The sequence below is a fragment of the Suillus bovinus genome (genome assembly GCF_016758785.1).
Source record: "Suillus bovinus strain UH-Sbo-P2 chromosome Unknown EDB93scaffold_166, whole genome shotgun sequence".
In the NCBI taxonomy this organism is placed as follows: Eukaryota; Fungi; Basidiomycota; class Agaricomycetes; order Boletales; family Suillaceae; genus Suillus; species Suillus bovinus.
This window is the reverse complement of record NW_024542222.1, coordinates 1-18,957: the sequence shown is the minus strand read 5'-3', so window position 1 is coordinate 18,957 and position 18,957 is coordinate 1. Positions and strand designations below refer to the sequence as shown.

General features: G+C 46.1%; 7 protein-coding genes across 7 annotated transcripts; 4 read left to right on the top strand and 3 right to left on the bottom strand.

The window, feature by feature from the left end:
• Nucleotides 1–291: 291 nt before the first annotated feature.
• Nucleotides 292–618, top strand: EDB93DRAFT_1096754 (uncharacterized protein; the record flags this gene model as incomplete). Its single annotated transcript, XM_041446813.1, has 1 exon — nucleotides 292–618. The coding sequence occupies one exon, from the start codon at nucleotides 292–294 to the stop codon at nucleotides 616–618; it is 327 nt and encodes a 108-aa protein (XP_041300898.1).
• Nucleotides 619–699: 81 nt separating this feature from the next.
• EDB93DRAFT_1096762 (uncharacterized protein) lies at nucleotides 700–855 on the top strand (the record flags this gene model as incomplete). Its single annotated transcript, XM_041446815.1, has 1 exon — nucleotides 700–855. The coding sequence occupies one exon, from the start codon at nucleotides 700–702 to the stop codon at nucleotides 853–855; it is 156 nt and encodes a 51-aa protein (XP_041300897.1).
• Nucleotides 856–5,214: 4,359 nt separating this feature from the next.
• On the bottom strand, nucleotides 5,215–6,232 carry EDB93DRAFT_1341045 (uncharacterized protein; the record flags this gene model as incomplete). Its single annotated transcript, XM_041455466.1, has 5 exons — nucleotides 6,015–6,232; nucleotides 5,838–5,968; nucleotides 5,524–5,711; nucleotides 5,333–5,466; nucleotides 5,215–5,279 (listed from the first exon to the last, which is right to left on the bottom strand). Exons 1-5 carry the CDS (start codon nucleotides 6,181–6,183, stop codon nucleotides 5,215–5,217), a joined length of 687 nt encoding a protein of 228 aa, XP_041300896.1. The 5' UTR covers nucleotides 6,184–6,232.
• An 883-nt stretch (nucleotides 6,233–7,115) lies between these two features.
• Nucleotides 7,116–9,671, top strand: EDB93DRAFT_1187400 (uncharacterized protein). The gene is made up of 11 exons (XM_041450842.1): nucleotides 7,116–7,229; nucleotides 7,289–7,590; nucleotides 7,637–7,743; nucleotides 7,795–7,844; nucleotides 7,894–7,986; nucleotides 8,041–8,310; nucleotides 8,363–8,506; nucleotides 8,557–8,715; nucleotides 8,768–8,947; nucleotides 9,040–9,115; nucleotides 9,197–9,671. The coding sequence occupies exons 2-11, from the start codon at nucleotides 7,310–7,312 to the stop codon at nucleotides 9,205–9,207; spliced, it is 1,371 nt and encodes a 456-aa protein (XP_041300895.1). The 5' UTR covers nucleotides 7,116–7,229; nucleotides 7,289–7,309; the 3' UTR covers nucleotides 9,208–9,671.
• On the bottom strand, nucleotides 9,568–10,951 carry EDB93DRAFT_232423 (putative 1,4 benzoquinone reductase). The gene is made up of 5 exons (XM_041455795.1): nucleotides 10,461–10,951; nucleotides 10,352–10,409; nucleotides 10,147–10,300; nucleotides 9,879–10,092; nucleotides 9,568–9,811 (listed from the first exon to the last, which is right to left on the bottom strand). Exons 1-5 carry the CDS (start codon nucleotides 10,660–10,662, stop codon nucleotides 9,669–9,671), a joined length of 771 nt encoding a protein of 256 aa, XP_041300894.1. The 5' UTR covers nucleotides 10,663–10,951; the 3' UTR covers nucleotides 9,568–9,668.
• Nucleotides 10,952–11,325: 374 nt separating this feature from the next.
• EDB93DRAFT_1187388 (flavoprotein-like protein) lies at nucleotides 11,326–12,725 on the top strand. Its single transcript, XM_041450841.1, has 5 exons — nucleotides 11,326–11,549; nucleotides 11,604–11,661; nucleotides 11,715–11,868; nucleotides 11,930–12,143; nucleotides 12,204–12,725. The coding sequence occupies exons 1-5, from the start codon at nucleotides 11,492–11,494 to the stop codon at nucleotides 12,329–12,331; spliced, it is 612 nt and encodes a 203-aa protein (XP_041300893.1). The 5' UTR covers nucleotides 11,326–11,491; the 3' UTR covers nucleotides 12,332–12,725.
• Nucleotides 12,726–14,245: 1,520 nt separating this feature from the next.
• On the bottom strand, nucleotides 14,246–15,239 carry EDB93DRAFT_1096758 (ribosomal RNA-processing protein 7-domain-containing protein; the record flags this gene model as incomplete). The annotated part of the gene is made up of 2 exons (XM_041446814.1): nucleotides 14,246–14,331; nucleotides 14,381–15,239. The coding sequence occupies 2 exons, from the start codon at nucleotides 15,237–15,239 to the stop codon at nucleotides 14,246–14,248; spliced, it is 945 nt and encodes a 314-aa protein (XP_041300892.1).
• Between the last annotated feature and the right edge of the window lie 3,718 nt (nucleotides 15,240–18,957).

Here is an 18,957-nt window from a genome sequence, read left to right as displayed (position 1 = left end):
GTGGGATGCTAAGAGGAACATGTCTATCATATATCCTTGACAAACTTGGTATGTCTACTAGTATTTGTCCACTACTAGTATCACTAACACAAATCACACACCCATAATCCACAGGGCTAAATGCTCCAGTGTACAATGCGGAAGACATTCAAGTCTGACTTGAGGACGAGCCTAGTATTATTATTCCCCATCTCAGACACAACGATCATGTGAATGCCGACTCAGAGGCTGATGCAGACCAAGATGCTGAGTTTGAGGGCGACACCATTACTGGACTGATGATGATAGCTCATGTGGACTTGGCAAATAAATCTGGCAAGTGGAGTGGTACATTCACCTGGTGTGCTTTTGCTTACAACAAATTTTAATGTAGCAAAACAGATCTACCCAGACCTCCCCACAGATCAAATTGGTGAACCAGAACTCATAACTCATATTCAGCAAATTTTACATGACCAGCTCCATCATTCTGACTCCAGCTCAGAGGCCTCCAAGTCCACTGGCTCATTCAGTGCCCTTCCTGAGCTATATGAAAATATAACTCTGTATACATCTGCTATTGCCACCTTCTTCGCCCCAAGTGATGTCTCAGGCATCGGTGGTATGTGCTATGAGTGAATTCATGCTGTGGATACCTAGAGGAATGGCCCTGGTTGATATGACTGTGTTTTCGTTAGTACTGATCCCACTGTTGAGGGTATGCATGGCTTCTCTATTCGTACAGCACACCTTATGCCCGTATTTGGGCATGAATTTGTACCTACTTATCTCTCTTACATGCAGACCCTTGATGCTTTCCGCACTTACCATGTAAATAAATACATTGATCATCAGGCATTTGAGATTGTCTGGTGACCTTATTCTTATTGGCTGGATAATGCTACACATTAGGAATATATATTATATACTTGGTTGGCTTAGGGATTACTTTGCATAGTGCCTATTAACTTAGTTATATCACAGTATAGTATTGATTACTTAAAAATAACCTTCTTACTTGAACACACTGTTCTGCAGCCTCTGTGCTGAATTTTGGCCATTCATCACTTAATATTATTGTGTTTTCCTTTATGAACAATCCTCAAAGCAGAAATTAAGTTGGAATGATTTGCTTTGACAACTTGGTGAACTTAGCGTCAAATTAAGTCTGTGTAAGTGAGGTAAGGTGGCTAAGACTTTTCCCATTTTCCTGATGCAGTTTGAGACTCATTTCTGTCTTGTATTTAGTTTTTTCACTTCATTTCGATAATCCATTACATATAGTACTAGTGTTTTATATGTACTGAAACATAGTTCTACACTTTGCTGACCATTCAGCAGTTCGTTCAAGTAGTACTTAAGGACCATAGAAATCCCTGTAGTAAATAAGTTCAAATATTACTATTGTCACTAGTGTTCCCAAATCCCCGCATGACTCAAGTTTTACCTTTTGTCAATTTCTGAGTCTTAGGAGTTTTGTCTTCAAAGACTACCAAACCCCTCCATCTTCTACTCTGGTGAAGAAGAGGAATATAAACTGTGGGGAAAGTTGGTGCTAAGCTAAGCAAACACAGATAGACCCAGGCACGAGTATAATCATCGACCCAAGGGCAGCTAACTGGGTAAAAGGAAAACCTCTCCTATAAAAAGAGGGACACCAAACCAATGATAGGGAGATAAATCACTAAGGCGCGCGAAGCGCAAGGTGAATGTGTTGTGAGAAGCAAAAGGCAAACACACGTGGATGCGAACTGCGAGAGAGCGAAGTGCAGTGACGCGAAAGTGAGCGTGCGCAAGCGAAGGCAAATGGCGAACAAGTGAGAGAGAGTAAGGATAGGCGATATGAAAGGACTGTTAACACCTCAACTAAGGTTGGCTGATGCTAAGGCAAAGGCGGATATGCGGATGCGCGAGACTCAGATAGTCACTGGCAACAACGAGTAAAATTCCTTGTATCTAAGACACAGTGAAAGTGGGCGGAAAATCGACCCAGAACATAAGTAATAGGAGGGTATAAGTAAAGTAGCTAAGCGGTGCTAGGTGCACAGGTCCGATGTAACAAGCCGAACAGGCTAAAAATAGTATGCGGTGTATGTAACAGGGTCTCGGTTACGTGCGAAGTGCAGAGCCAAGTATTAGCAATGGAAACCAATTAATTGAAAAGGGAATATGATGGGAAAATGCACCAATGAACATCTAAGGACATGGGATGGACGGATGGACAAGTGTGTGGACAATGTGAGTGCAGATGTGCGAAGTGCGCGAACCTGCGAGGCTGCATGCAAAAGCTGCAAAATAAAATATAAGTGCGCTGATGTGCTAGACATATCCTATGGATTAGAGCTGGAGTTTGTAGGGAAAGTGGGAGAATTTGGAGGGAAGTGCCTGTGGAGACTGTGAGGCTCTACACCAGACATCATCCAAGTAGTCTATTTTATTCTCTTTCTACTCCAGACATCATCTGAGTAGTCTTATCTTGTCTCCACTTTCACTCCAAACATTGTCCAAGTGATCTCTCCTCATCGCATTCCCACTCATCATATCCTGCCTCAGGTTATATCCAAGTGCACTCTCTGCACTCCTCTTCCTACTCCAGACTTCATCCAAGGCAGTCTAAACCCACATCCATACCTACTTCAGACAACTGTCCAATAGTAGTGGACTAGAAAGTGCATATGTACTCTACATCAGTATCCACCAGACCTATCATCTGTAGAACCAGAATCCACCAATCTCTGGTCTTCAGATTCCATTGGTTATCTCCCCTCAAAATCTAGGGCCCATATCTGTTATGGACTTGGATAGTATCTGTTGGCAACACTCAAACAGAGTGTATGTTGTCAATGGTCGAGGATATCCTTGGGCTTGCCCAAGGTTAGGAGTCTTGCTTGGCGAGGCTTCAGAAAGCAAGGTTTAATGCCTATGTCCAAATTAGGTAGCTTATGTCAAGTGAAGCTCAACGATAAGCAGTGTCTACCAAGGCTTACTGACACCCGAAGGTTAATTGTAAGATCTGCATTAATAGAAGGATGGAATTTCAACTAGTAACAGGGGTTCTGCTCAATGAAGAAGTTGATGAGTAGAAATTGAGACTAAAGACTTATCTGCAATGAGCAGATAAAAAGATAGAATATAGACAGCTGGCTAGGCTGAAAGAATCACTCTGGTAAGAATAGGAAGTCAAGAACCAAGTAGATTCAAGTTAAGGAACTAGATACATGGTAGCGAGTTTATATAGAGGAGAGGAAGTGTATTAGTGGATGATAACTCATACTACCGGAAGAGGGAATGGTCAAAGGGTGATACCATAGAAGGAAAGCATATCCAAGGTGAGTCATAGGTGAACCAGAATGTGCAGATACGAAGTGAGTCAAAGAACAGAAACGAAAAGTGAAACAAGCAGGGGCATGATGGTGCAAATGCGGATCTAAGTATATGTACAATGTGCAACTGCACACTGAGTCATAGAACAAGAAAAGGAAACTGGGCAAAGGGATGCAGCATGCATCATATCATAGGTTACTGTCTGGACGGTAAGGGTTAAGGGGACTGTCCACAGGATCAGTCATCGGATGAAACAGAGCATGGATATGCTTTGTCTGAGAAAGGGTCCAGCCAGATGTACTGGCTCTGCTGAAGCGAAAAATAGAGAGCGAAAGGGAATACAAGAATGACAAGGATAACAAGAGCAAGGTCAGGGTAAGAATGTGATGTGTGGGCTGAGACGAGGAGGATGAGGAGAAAAATGGTAGGGGCCCAAGCGTCTAGATGTTCCTGTAACAATATCTAGTAAAGGGGCATAGTATGTGAGCTAAAGCCAAGCCCTTTTGGATCTGTCTATCATAAGAACATTCTGCTTCTGGTTCTTAATATTGTTGTACACATACAAGAGCATATATTCAGAGTTCTAGTTAGTAGGTGCTCCTCCTCTCTTTCCACCCCTTTTAGCTCCTTTACCTCTGCCCCTCTTCTTCTTGGTTTCAGACCCCTCACCCTTCTGTTCCTTAGTCTTTAACTTTTCTTTACCCTTTTTGGTCTCTGTGTTAGCTGGAGAGGTGGTAATCTTAACTTCCTCAAGAGATTTGACCTTCTCTTCCAGGGAAGTTACTTTAGCCATCAAAGTCCTAAGAGTGTCTTGAACATCTAGGTGTAGAGCTTTATTCACCCAGTGGATCTCGCCATCCTCAGACATTGAGATGGGCTGTAGGTGTTACAAGAACATCTAGATGCTTGGGCCCCTACCATTTTTCTCCTAATCCTCCTCGTATCAGCCCTCGCATCATACCCTTACCCCTGACCTTACCCTTGTCATCCTCGTCATCCTCGCATTCCCTTTCGCCCTCTACCTGTCGCTTCAGCAAAGCCAGTACATCTGGCCGGATCCTTTCGCTGACGAAGCATACCCGTGCTCCGTTTCACCACCTGACTGATCCTGTGGACAGTCCCCTTGCCCTTACCGTCTGGACGGTAACCTATGACATGATGCACGATGCATCCCCTTTGCCCTATTCCCTTTCTTGATCTCTGACTCGGTGCGCAGTCGCACATGCGACTTATACTTAGGTCCGCAGCTGCACGATCGTGCTTCTGCGCATTTCACTTCTTATTTCGATCTTTGACTCACTTTCTTACCAAGCACGTTCTACCTCAACCAAATGTGCCTTCCTGTTATAGTTATACCCTTTACCGATTGCCTCTCCCAGTAGTACGAGTTATCACCCACTAATACGTCTCCTGTCCTCTATATAAACTCGCTACCATGTACTATATTCCCTAACTTGAATCTACTTGGTTCTTGACCTCCTACTCTCACCAGAGTGATCCTTCTGCCTCGCCAGCAGTCTATATTCTATCTTCTTATCTGCTCTCTGTGGATAAGCCTATAGTCTCGACCTTTACTCATCGACTTCGTCGACGAGCAAAGCCTCTGTTAACTAGTCGGACTTCTGTCCTTCTAATTAACGACGATCCTTACGATTAACCTTCAGGTGTCGTAAGCCTAGGCCGATATAGCTTATCGTCTCGCATCCGCGTGACATAAGCTACCCGATTTGGACATAGGCGTTAAATCGTACTTGCCGAAGACACACCAAGTACGACCCCTAACCTTGGGCTAGCCCAAGGACGTCCACAGACCGTTGACGACACAAGCTCTGTTTGAGCGTCGCCAACAGATACCATCCAAGTCGTAACAGTAGGTTCTCCTCCTTTCTCTTGTTATTGAGGATAACAAGTCTATTGCACTTGCTTGGTGGGTGCATACATTTGGTTACAGGGCCACCAAGACAGAGCAAACACATCTAAAAATAAGTTCAGTTAGTTTGAGTGCAAGGTCAGGAGAGTCTTAGCTAACATACCTTAACTCTTTTCAAAAAGATTTCTTCACCATCCACCTTAATCTGAGTTTCTTCTAGAGTCATCCACTCATTAATGAATGTGTCCTCAGATGCTCTGACCATCCAGATAGTTGTGAATTGTTTTAAGTCACTGTAGAAATTTTACAGTTAGTTCCAGATAAAGTAAGACTTTTGAAAATGAGCTTACTTCAGGATCTGATACATCACAGCCTCACCCTCTTTCCAATGCCTCAGGATAGCTATAGCCTTTTGCTGTGTCATGTCATCTGGACTATCAAGTAGCCAAGCCCAGGTGGCAAAGATACCTTCTCTAGCCAATGGAACAGGCCAAAAGCCTTGCACCAAGACTAATTCAGGAGAGAACTGCATCTTTCTCTGAAAATAGTCAGTAGAACAACCCTGTTGAGGGGTTAACCCTATCCAAAACACCCCTTGAGGGTAGATAATCCTACTCAGTAAACTGTTATCTGTTCTACTAATATGCTCCTCTATATCAGCTACCTCCTGGAACCCAATACTCTTGTTCTGGTCAAGGGAGTGAGCCAGTACAACACTCTCACAGCTAGGATAAGAGATAAGGGCACTAAGGTAGATGGTATTAAAGGGTTTTGACTTAATGTCAATATAGGTCCCTTGATTCTTTCAGTTAAGTTCAAGCCTCCAAAGAGTAGTACATACCTTTGCTGTAGAGCATCATGGGTGAAATTGGAACATCCAGTGCCATACCAGCATCATTTCTAGCAGCTGGCTTATTATCCTTCTTAGGTTTCTTAGCCTTCCTATCTTCAAAAGGAGAAGTAGCCCTCTTGCTATGAGCTTTGTTGATAACAGCAGCAAGTTCAGCCATAGTAAGATGTAAGGTGGTGAAAAGATAAGTGAAAGACACAGAAGATGATGAGAGAGTTGATCCTGATTCATCTTTCAGTTTCTGCCCTCATTATATGCTTCACAAGCCTATTGTCTAGGGTCTCATTGTTTTATAAATCATTGTCTTCAGGATTCATTGTTCCATGACTAATTATTATGCAGCATATTGTGTCATTGTCTAATGCTAATATTAGCTTAAGAAATCCATTGTTACATAAAAGTGCTATTCTTATTATCATCACTAGATTGTATCTTGTCATAAGCACCCTTTTGCATATTTTTGTCGGATTGTCTATTTGCTAACTTGTATATCAATACCTTGAGTATACTATGTTCTGGCCATTAGATCAAGGATTCTAACCCCCTCTCCTCCACCCTCTGGGGAAGATGTGTTATCTATAGACATAGCAGGAACACACATGTGTATGAGCATCTAGGTCTTCCATAGAGTGCAACAAACTTGAATGAAGTAAGTCAGTGCCCACTACTAGACTCAGACCAAGTACTGTACTAGTAGAGTTACAACCATAACTTCACACCCTTAGCTTCGCAGCTTCATAGGTCCTTGTGACATGTGACCTATCCAAATTAGCTTTGTCTTCAACTGACTCTATCCCTATATTTGGTGCTCTTGTGAGAGCTTTGACAAATTTTAGACAAGCAAGTCATGGAGGCTTATCGTATGTGATTAGCTGCGTAGAAATGAGAAAGGGCAGTTTTTTTCTTCTTCTTATTTTACCATGTCACAAAATAGCTTCATGACACCAAATTTGGTGTGACAGTCACTTCAAATAGCTTCGATTCGTCAGCCTGGGGGTGTGACGAAGTTATGGTCGTAACTCTACAGTATACTGTCATTAGGTAAGCATTTGATCACATGGGGACGCAATTGAATCATTCTTTCAACCTCAGGCTGAACAGGTACCACAGGAGTAGTACCATCTTTCGAACGAACCATCATCCAAGTCTCAGCAACCGTCCATTCTGGTTTGTCTCGCACCAAGGAAATCTTCAAAACAATCCTCGGTACCTAAACATTTACCTCTTTGACAATATCTATGTCGTTGATCATATTCAAAATGCAGTCTATGTTATAGTTTTGCGTCATGAATCAGTCAGGTCTACCTACTCCACCACCTACATCCGCCACCAACCCTGCACAATCGTCATCGAACGCAGCTGGTCAATCTGCGAGTGATGTATCGTTAGGCTCTATTGTTGCGACGATAACCTCGGCGTCAAGTCCTCTCCAATTAAACCAATATCTGAGGAGTTGTGCATCAAAAGATGTTAGAGAAGTCCTGCTGGCCAGCATTTTGCCAGGTAGCCAAGATCCATTAAATCTGTTGAACGCGCGAGATCACACACTTGGCATGCTTTACATTTTGTGAGTTTTATTGGAAAGTTTCATTATGCACACTGATCTCCTGAAGGTCTGCGCGACTGCATACTGTCGCGTCTGATAAGCCTTTGTGGCACCATATCGAAAGTTTTTGCCGCGATTTTATCTCTGAACATGCTCGCGTTGCTCCGGATCGAGGTTAGCCTGTCCTTACTCGAGTACTGGTACAATGAGGCCATATACATCCAGTGACACTTCTTGCAACTGGAATACGACAATTTGCTGAAGTTGAAGGAAATGTAAGATATCTTATTGACTCGGCTTTTCACTTGATCTCAAGTTTCCTAGCCCAAACTTGCAATCGCACCATTGTCTGATCTGCTTGCAAAATATCCTCCGACCCTTTCACATCTCACTACCATTCACCCTATTTTCCTGACGGTAGGATTGCCAACTGTGATGCCTCTCCAGCTTGCTGAATCGCCAGCATTACAGGTTTGCGTCGCCACTCGCCATTTCACAGCCGCGATCCCCGTCCTGGCTCATTCGATCACTACAATTGATCTCTCACTTTCCGACTTGACCTACCACGATAATTTAATATACCACTACGCTGGCGGTATCGCACTGGCAGCACTGAAGAACTGGCCAGCTGCAGAAGAACTCTTTGAGATCTGCGCATCAAGTCCAGGCACAGCGGCTTCGGCTATTCAAATGGAAGCACTAAAGAAGTTGGTCCTCGTACAGTTGATATACCGCGGAAAGGTACGAGTATCTCTATAGGCGAACGCTTCGCTCACGCACTCTGATTGGTCAGACATCACCTCCTTCCAAGTACATGCACCCAATTCTTATGCGACTGTTCAAGGCAACTCCATATTCAAGTTTTACGAATGCATATCCTCTGCAGCGCGACTACCTTCGCGCGATAGTCGAAAACGAGCAGCAGCTATTCGCCAATGTACGAGACTGAAAGCGCATGAATCTATGTATCGTTAACCATTCGTATAGGAAAGAACTCTTGGTCTCATCACCCAGGCACTCGATCGCGCGCCTCGTTGGGCTATAAAGAAACTTACAACCACTTACCTGACGTTACATTTATCCGATATCGGACGAGAAGTGGGAATTTCTGACGAGAATAAAGTGAAATCCCTGATTTTAAGCATGGTAGGCTTTTTTCCCTTGGCGAATTGTACAAATAACTGATGGTCTCTGCTAGATCGAGTGCTCAGAAATCTCCGCGGAGTTGTCTGCAGATGGGACTGTGTCATTCTCAGACCCACCAGTGAAATTTGAGAAGAGTGATGTTGATCGAGTGTTGGCACAGGCGCAACAGCAGGACGCCGTCCTTGTGAGGCTTGAGAAAGAGATGGAAAGGAACAAAGAATATCTGACAAAGGTATGTCATCGACGTACGATGCTGTCGGTTCCGATGCTATTCTCTGCTTGGCCACGTTGCTTTAATGTTTTTGGATGCTGATAAATATCCAGGCCGTCAAGAGCAAGGACGACGCAGCTTGGGGACCAGCGATGGATGAAGATGGTGCATTTGGAGACCGTCCATCAGGTAACTGGGCTGAAGATATCAGCTTTGCTTGAAGTAAACCGCTTTGTACTGATCTATTCGATACGATTTGTCACTAATCAGTTTCATCATGACGTTGAATCAGCACCCGTGAGTTTACCTAAATATACCAAGATTCTACTATTGCAAATTGGGACACGGAGGCCGTGTGCCACAGGGTGAGGGTGCCTGCAGTCTTCGGGAGCTTCCTGTATTGGCTTTCAAGTTCTTTCGATCATCACGGAGTGCGGCCGCTTAGCACCTTATCCTAGTTCGCTAACATCCGAGGCATGTTGCTTAGCTTTCACACAAATATATTCTTCGTTCACGCTGATGTGAGTTACCACCAGAGTATCTCAGTCTTGATTCAACTTTGGCCGCCGTTGATATTAATCGGGTAGCAGCGCACCAAACCCATGGGAACAAAACCCACAGACTCGATGGATGAGATGACGCACTGATGGAAAGTTCTATCGGCACTTTGCACGAGCACGAAAAGAATTTGTATTATGCGTGCGCGATATATATACAATCCAAGTTATATCAATATCTATATTCACGAGGATTTGGTGTAGCCGTGGTATTGTGCAACGGTATCCCAGAAACTCTTTCCTTGGATGGCAGCAATCTCCATTTCGAGAGGTGAAGGCTGACGGGAGCCGTCCGTGCCTGCATAGGTTCCCGCGCCCCAAGAAGAACCTGTTCGGAAATAGAACGTTTGATAAATTAATGCACGCGCAGCCACTCATTTGACAGAGGTGCTTACCACCGTGGATCTCGGTCAGGTTAGACAACTGAGGGAAGGAGTGCTTGTAGCCGAGGGGCACGTAGATCAGACCGTGGTGCACGAAAGTGGACAACGTGTTGGAAATAGTGATCTCCTGTCCGCCACCTTGGGTACCAGTGGAGACAAACACACCGCACATCTTGCCCTGAAGAGCACCCTTGCTCCAGAGAGGGCCAGTGGCATCCCAGAATGCCTGTATGAGTGCGTCAACGGATAGGTTCAACTCTGCAGATACGAGGTAACGTACCTTCCATTGAACGGGGAAGTTACCATAACGGGTGGGGACACCGAAGAGGAAGGCGTCAAAGTTGACAAGGTCATCAGGGAGGAGGACGGGGTAGTCAGGTCTAGGGGGTGCCTTGACGAGCTTCAAGATGTCATCGGAGAGGGTCTCCTGGATCCTGGAATGAAGTTAATGTGGGCTCATAGGTGATAAGTAGATATGGACGGACTGGTAGATGGAGGCACTACCACCAGCACCACTGATACCAGTCTTCACGGCCTCCGCCACTGTGAAGGATGTATTAGCAAGGAGGCGGATGTACGGCATGGAAAACGCACTCTTTGTGATGTGGCCGTAAAGGGAGTAGATGACGATAGCGACTCTAGGGGCAGGCATATTGATTTGAGAGATGGATGAAAGTGGAGGAAGAACGGGGGGAGGAACTGGCTGTTCTGGTTGATTTGATGGAGCTTTTGTATCTACAGGTGTGGGTTTTAGCTCGGTGAGGTTATCTTTTTGTCGTTTTCCAGGGAAACACATTCCGAACGGTATTAGTAGAAAAAAGGCACTGGCTTCACAGTTGCGAGGATATAACGGGTTTTGAGGTCAGCCTTTAAAATGTAACATTCGCGTCTAGCGTGAGATGGGTGAAATGGCCTGCGAAGCAAATTTGTATCAAGGTTTATGCATGCCACCACAGGATTGGGGTTCAGTAATAGATCGCTTGAATGGGAGCCGTACCGTTGCATAATAATCCGTTCCATTCGATGACGTCTTCTATGGTTTAATCTTTCTGCCTCGCCTTCAGACGAACCACTGCTTTATTGGAAGATATGCGTGTCCAAACCACTGCCATATCAGGATGAAGTTACCGTGGATACAGCATGCAGCCTAGTACACACCTTGATGCCGCATCTCGGACTCGGTTGTCCCCTCCGCTGCAGGTGGGAGGCCGGTCAGTCGTGATTGTCGATCTTGCCGCAGCCTGGTTTCCCCGGGGCCATGTGAGAAATTTTAATAGAGCCTTCAGCGCTGGAACATTCTGGCTTGAACGCCCAGATCATGATGCCATTCCGTAGTAACTCCAGCTTGGATTCTGTGTGTGAGAAGTAAGACTTTTTAGCGTCGGGTGAATCATCATTGTTCCGAATAGGGACAAAAGTTCTTGGGGATGAGGCACGTGTGTTCAATCGTCCAGGTATGGTTCTTTAGTGTGGGTCGAAACATACTGCATTGGTGTTTTTGCAATAACTTGATAATCGCGCTGAGTCACTCAAGATCATGGTCAAGCAAGGACAAAGTACTCGAATTCAATACAAATACTCGATCAGCTCCTCATATCATCCTTCATCTCAAACTACCATTCAAAATGTCGTCTCCCAGAGTCGCAATCATCATTTACTCCATGTACGGCCATATCGCCAAGTGTGAGTACAAACCATCCAGAATATCATCCCACCCGTCCTAATTTATCTTATCAGTGGCCGAGTCCGTCAAGAGTGGTGTCGAATCTGCTGGCGGCACCACCACCATCTACCAGTATGTTACCATTCCTGCGCTATCCTCTTACTTACTGCATCAATCATGATCAGGATCGGCGAAACTTTACCCGCGGAAGTCCTTGCAAAGATGCATGCTCCTGCAAAGCCGAATTATCCTATCATCGCACCAAGTGACCTTGCCAACTTTGATGCCTTTATCTTCGGTGTCCCTACTCGTTATGGCAATTTCCCCGCCCAGTGGAAAGTATGTTTCTGATCCGTTCTGGTCTCTCCAACATTTCTAATTATATACTTCACTCTCTCAGGCTTTCTGGGACGCAACTGGTGGGTTGTGGGTCAGTGGTGCCTTGGCCGGCAAATTCGCGGGTGTCTTCGTTTCTACCGGCACTCCAGGTGGAGGACAGGAAGCTACCGTCATCAACTCCCTTTCTACTCTCTCTCATCACGGAATCATCTACGTTCCCCTGGGTTACAAAACCACTTTTGCACTACTCTCTAACATGACTGAAGTTCGCGGTGGTATGTTTTATTCCCTTCCGTCGGTTATATCGAGGGTTGCTAATTGTTACTTCTACCCAGGTTCCCCTTGGGGTGCAGGCACTTACGCTGGGCCTGATGGCTCACGCCAGCCTACAGCCCTCGAACTAGAGCTCGCTACCCTCCAAGGCAAGGGCTTCTGGGAGACCGTTTCCAAGTACAATTTCTAAAACCATATATAAACATGCATACAGTATTCGAAAAGTTTTGTAGTAATAGGTACCATCCGTGGAACAGGGATCAACTTTGACGCGTGAACCATTGCTCGCTTAGTCCAGGGTTGTTGCGCGTTGTTTGACTGGAAACAACTCCTGATATCGCCGTGTGCGTACTTGGACTTGAGGAGCAGTCTTTAGTCGCAGTCACTGTATGCGTATATGCAACACTTTCATACAAGTAGTCGCGCAACTAAATTTCATCCACAATACTAGACTGCCCTTTCGATCACCAGCAGTCGCAGCGGTAGTCTTCGGCGGTTCTTATGTTTCAGCTCCGATAAACACACGGGACGTCAAGAAAGCCTCAAATAAGCGCAGATCGTTTTCGAACAACAGGGGAACTTACCACGCTCAGAAATTCCATGGACACACAAGCGACACACTAGCTCCAGTCTCATGACCTTTACGTATGATACTGAGTGCAGTCGTCAGGTCTCATCATCAATGCACTGACGTCTATGTAAGCGATCGTCGTTGCTGAGAACTTGTAACCATTAATCAAACAGTTTACACGCGATTCGTTGCTGAATTCGTTGTATATTGCGGGAATACGTTTGAGAATAACACCACGATAAGCGATGGGCACCCGTGAGGAAGTGATGAACATACTACCGTCGGGGTCCGTTGGTAGCCATACGACAATGAAGCATAAACGGGACCCGACATTCATGCTCCATGATGCAGTCAGTGGGCATGCCCAACTCTGTATTTTTAGGCGACCTCTTCCATGTGATTATGGTTGGCTAAAGAGAATGTTCTTGGCTCCAAGACCGTTTGGCCGTCAGATGTTAGATGTTGTTTGCAAATGGCAACGACCTTCAAGGTAGTGGGGCGTCGCGTCATCATTGAAGGGGCAGAGAGTTTCTTGGAGCCATGTCCTCCATGCGTAGTCGCTGCTATAAGTTGAAGGACTGCCAACAACTCGCCAAAAGCAGATGTTATGAGCACGTCAACAAGTGAAGTTTCTCCTACAGCAGCTTGTATCACAAGTAAAGCCACCGGGAGACATAAGTGTGTGACATGAGGACCTGGTGGAATGCAAACTGGCGTGTGTTCGTTCGCTTGTCTTAGGATATCGAGTCAAATGAAATACGATGATATTGGTCAAACCCGTGTACCATAGGAAGCGTTCAGCAGTGTCGCTAGAAAGGTCACCAAATCACCACGAGGCTCGGAGGAATGCGATAGATCGATAACCGACATCGCTCGATGGCTGAGGTCATAGAATCATCCCTCGGGAGGACAGTGCCAGGTTTTCCGGCCTGGTCTGATACGGATGGATGGCCCTCACCGAAGCAGGAGTAGGCCGTAGGCTTTCGCTTAGGACTGAGGGTCGGTTGAATCTTACTGTTTCTGATGGCCTAAAAAACAGAATGAATTCTTGGTCGACACGTCTGTTGTGAGGATAGAGGGAAAACGTATCATCAAAAGAAGATATGGAAAAGGAGAATTCATCCAAGGAAGGACGCTCCCGAAAGTTTAGGAATGGTGATATGTAATACGAGAGTTCTAGTCTGCTCAGGGCCAGCAAAGTAAAGGCGTAGAGTAACGCACCTCATATGTTTTGATATGCGTCTGTCTGCGGTAAAATCGTCACGTGTGATGGTGACTCGCTCATCGCACTCATGTGTTGTCGTCATTCACCACCCACCTCGACGAGACCCATAGGGTCGGCCTGTCAAAAGAGCTCTTCAAAATATAATATACAACAAAAATAATCACAAGCAAAGGAGATCGCTGACAGTATGCACCCTGATGGAGTACATCCGCTGAACAAAGGGACGGCCACAACGAAAAACTCCCATACGCTGCATTTGATCGCCGTGATATGCTGTACCCAATTCCTTAAATGTATGGCAAAGATAATCAATAAGGCTTGAACCGCCGTGATTCCTTCAGTTGTTCTACACGTTGCTTGTCCGCCTCGAAGTTCTTCTTCAGGTCGAGTATAGCTATATGCACATAAACCGACATCCTCGTGAAAAACAATCTCGTACTCACCTTTCCGTTGTTTTTCAGCCTTCTGGAAGGCATAGAAGGCACCCTTCTCCTTATTTTTACCCTTCTTTCTTCCACTTCCAGTCTTCCCAGTAAGCATAAACTTCTTGCTGGCAACGCCCACACCTCCGCCAAGCGTTTGTCCGTAAGCACCTCCTCTAGTAACGAGCGTGAACCCGTCCTCGTCCACAATTGCCTCCCCTTTCCGGTACTTGGCTTCTTGTTTATTCTTCGAAAGGTCAAATTCAAAGCGTTCCATAAAGCTGTCTGCGTGAGCTTTGATAGCGTCTAGCGGAGGCCGCTCTTTATCATATTTTGCCATATAATGAGAAAGACCACGGGGTTCCTCCGAAGATGGCCATGGCTTGGGTGACGTAGGGGACAAAAGTGCTTTTGCAAGAGATGAAGCATCGGAAAATATGAGATGGGCACAAGACCCAGTTTTGCGCAGTATGCGAAGGGATGGAGAAGGGAGGGGTATCACTTGAGGAGGCGTGGGCTCGGAAGTCTGGAGCTTCCTTTTCTTGCGAGGTCGTGCTTCAGTATCGGAGTCTTCAGCAGCCTCGGCCATCTCCTCGTCAGAATCAGATGCGTGCTCTGCCAGAGCGTCGGCAGAGTTAAAGTCAAATAAGACGCGCTCTACGGTCCCACAGTCTTTGAATAGCAGTATGAGCTCACGCTCTGTCGCATCTGGTGGCACGTTGACTAAGAACAGCGTGCGTCCTTCAGGTAGAGCATTTTTAGGTTTGAACGATTTGGATTTAGGAGGGGCATGAGCTCTCGCATAGATGAAATGCGATGAACTTGTGTATGCAATTGGAATGACAGTGAAACCCGATAGACATTTCGGTACAACGGACATGGCGAATCACTCAGATGATCAAGGCAATTTTTCACAAGGTTGTTTGGATCGAAGGCTTTTGCCAAACAAACAACTGCCAGTGTGCACTAGGGTTGCAAATGAAACCATTCGGGCAATCGTCGTCCACGTGGTGATACGGTAGCCCCTCCTCTCATAGTCCGCATGCACCTTCTACGCACTAACTTGAAGTATCGGTGTGCCCTTTCTCCTGTGCGCCTCCCGCCTACGCTCCTTTTTCAGTTTCTACACAGCACACATCATCAGGGGAATCGGATTTGCTTTATGGAACTCGATGGTTCGATGGGAACGTGATACTGCTGGTGAGATGTTCTGGCTTTGGTGTCATCCCTTGGGAGTGCTACTACGTGCTGTGCACAGCGTACGGATTCTGCACCCGCTCAAAGAATATTATATTCATTATTAGTCCACGCGCTGACGAGACGTACCGATCTACGGCCTTGAAATTTCAATTGGACTGAGGTAAGTACTTCATCCTGATGGTAACATAGCCACTGATATGCAGTTATAGCAAGGTCCCTGCAACCACGGCATGCAAAACTAACCCAACTCGTCATCACCTTCACCCCGTATATCTCATTCTGCCATCTTTTATCGATCAAGGTCATGTCACACGAAGAGGCCGAGTCAAGCATGTCGACGAGACGGGGAGAAGCGATAATGCACTCACCGGCATATCGGACGAGTGCGAATGATCCACCGCCATATGGTGCACAGCACCGCCAGGATGCACTTTGGGAAGGTGAGCAGCTATTTTGTGATACCCACCAGCTTACTCAATTAGAAGCAGGTGGGAATGAAGCTCTGCCTCCTAAGTGGCAACAGTGCACCGCGCCATCGGATGGTAAAACACACTATCAAGATCGCACGCTCGGGATGGCCTCGTGGAACCGACCTTTACCGGGAGTGCGACTAGGTGAGGGATGAAATTACGAAAAGGAGCGACGAACTCACGGTTGAACATAGATAATCCTGGTGATATCTTTCCAGGATGCGAATGGCACATTTCACCACTCGGTCGGTCGTACTTCATCAACCACAATACTCGAACCACGTCGTGGAAGAAACCCAAGCCAGAACGTCCAGCAGGAAGCTTGAAGCCAGAGTGCGTCATCGAGGGTCACTCCGAATGCATATGGTACCTTGCCTACTTGAGTACCAGTGACAATATAATGAGCGCATCTCAGGGTAGTTCGATTCGTCAGTGGAAAAGAGACGGAGAGCCGGTAGGAAAGGCTTTGAATAGCGATAGGGGAGGGATAGGCTCGATGGCAGTCTCTGCGGATGAAACAATGCTCGTTTGTGGAAGTGCAGGCGGCTCACTGCAGTTGTAGAATATAAAGGAGGGCAGCATGATCGAAGATCCTTGGGAGGGGCATGATGCTCCAGTGAGGTGCCTCGATTGGTCTTGCAATAGCCTGGAAATAGCAAGTGGATGTGAAGATGGCACCATACGACACTGGAACCCAGATAATGGTCGACAAATAGCATCACCCATAGAGACCAATCACGGATGGGTCGAAGTCGTGAAATACTCTCCAGAAGGCGACAAAATTGCGAGTGGCGGCATGGATATGGTGATCCGCGTGTGGTCAAGGAACGGCAAGCTGCTTATAGAGATCAAAGGACATGAAAACTATGCTATATCATTGTGTTGGTCCAAAGACGGTGCACGCATCTTCTCTGCATCACTCGATCGCACTATCCGAAAATGGCAGGCGATTGATGGATAGTTTTTCGGGGTCACACCAATACCGTCAAATCCGTCTGTCTTTCTCCCAATGAAAGCTATATCGTTAGCGCGTCAGATGACTACTCCATTCGCATCTGGGATCTCAAGACCAATCAGCCAGTCGGAGATCCATTCTTGTATGATGACCATGTCTGGGCTGTCGCTATATCCCTCGATGGAAAATATCTATGTATGGAGCCTGGAGGCGGCACTCAAAGTTGTGGTATGTATGTGCTTTGTTAATTGCTTAATTCCCTGCCTAACAGTTTTGGTGATTTAGGGTGCGGATAACGGGAATGCAAAGCTCAAGGCAAGTCATCTCTACTGCTCTTTCACGCTACATCTCACTTTTTGCCAGGGACATCCAGCCCAATGGAGAGCTGTGCGACAACCAATCGTGAGGAATTTCATATTTTCTCATATGTTTCGTTACATTCAGCTCATACTAATTTGACTTTGATACAGGGCAATGATTTCTTCGGAAATGATTCAAATTGCGCAGCTCCGTCTGCGAGTCCATATTTCCTTCATTGGCGCAGTTGGTTTGGTTCCCTCCGGTTCAGTGCCCAACCTAGAGACACGCTCCCACCGTCCCCTCGCCAATCCCGACATTGGAAGTTCAGCTTACTTCCTATAAGAAAGTCAAGCCACGTCGTCGATGTACCTCTGGCTCAAGATGAAGATGTGAGTGGCTAGCTTTCTCTCTCCTTTTATCCCATCAAAACACAATGCAGAGATATGGCATTGTTCCTGAAACTGATGCAGAAGCAGCTGCAGCTATGCAACGCACAGATGGAAACGAGGGTCAGCCAGCAGTGGCACAAACATCTCAAGCACAGCCAATCCGAACACAAGCACAAAGCCCAACTGACGGAGTGGAGGAATGTGTGTATGAAGTGAACTGCTGCGGATTTTTCTTTGGTTGTCGTCGTTGTCGTCCTGCTTCGCACCAGTCATGAAGGATGGAAGACGTGTGGCATGCATACACTCAGTTCAACTTCCTTTCCCCCGCACTGTGTCTGACTCCTCTTATAGTCGACATTCGCGTCATCCACGCACTCGGATCTCCTTTTCCTTGCGCTGCTTTCCCCGGATCCACACTACGCGCTGACAACACTGTCGGGGAAGTTGGCTCCGTTTTCTGGAATGTAGCACTTGGTAATGGTCTTCTGCGCGGGGAACTTGATGTCCGTTAGAAAAGTGACTCGTTGAAACGTTGAAGTTGGATTTCGCCCACAGACCAATTACTGTAGAGCACTGCTCGACAAGATTGAGTGCGTACTGCTCAAATGGTACGCAGATGTGTTTGTAAAAATTGGATTTCCATCCATGAGTCTACTGATTACTCGAAACTTACAAATCCAATCTGTCGATCTCCGCGAGGAGGTGAATGTCCTGAACTATTAGATGTTTTATGTTCATTTGATTTGGTTGTCAAATAAATTTATTATTTGTCGTACTACCACTTATACATCAAATATTCAACGTGCGAATTTGATGACTTCAGCCTTAGCACTCAAACAGTGTGACTCGATGCTATCCTTGATGCGCATGTACTCCTTGCAGCAGTCGTACCTTCTACTAATTGTCAGTCCCGACGCTCCTTCTCGCGCAATATCAATTATCTCAGAGCACTAGGACAACCTGTCAAGCACGTCAAGCTTAAGGGTGGTCACATCCAGGCGGTGCGGTTTCGCAATATCTGAATTCTTAGTATGGAATACCTTGCTCCAGCAGCCTGTTCGTTCCAGTTGCTTTAATCAATATCGCACTATACAGGCTACAACGTGCTTCTGTTGTACAAATCTGATGCCCACCGTAAATGGTCAAGAGGCTATGCGTGGCGCGATATCCTGCGAGGCACTTACGTACCATTGACTGAGATCAGCGCTATACGGTGTGGATGCCACTTGCATGCTGTGATCTCCTCACTTATAAGCCATCGGGACCTCACAAGTTCTGCAGTAT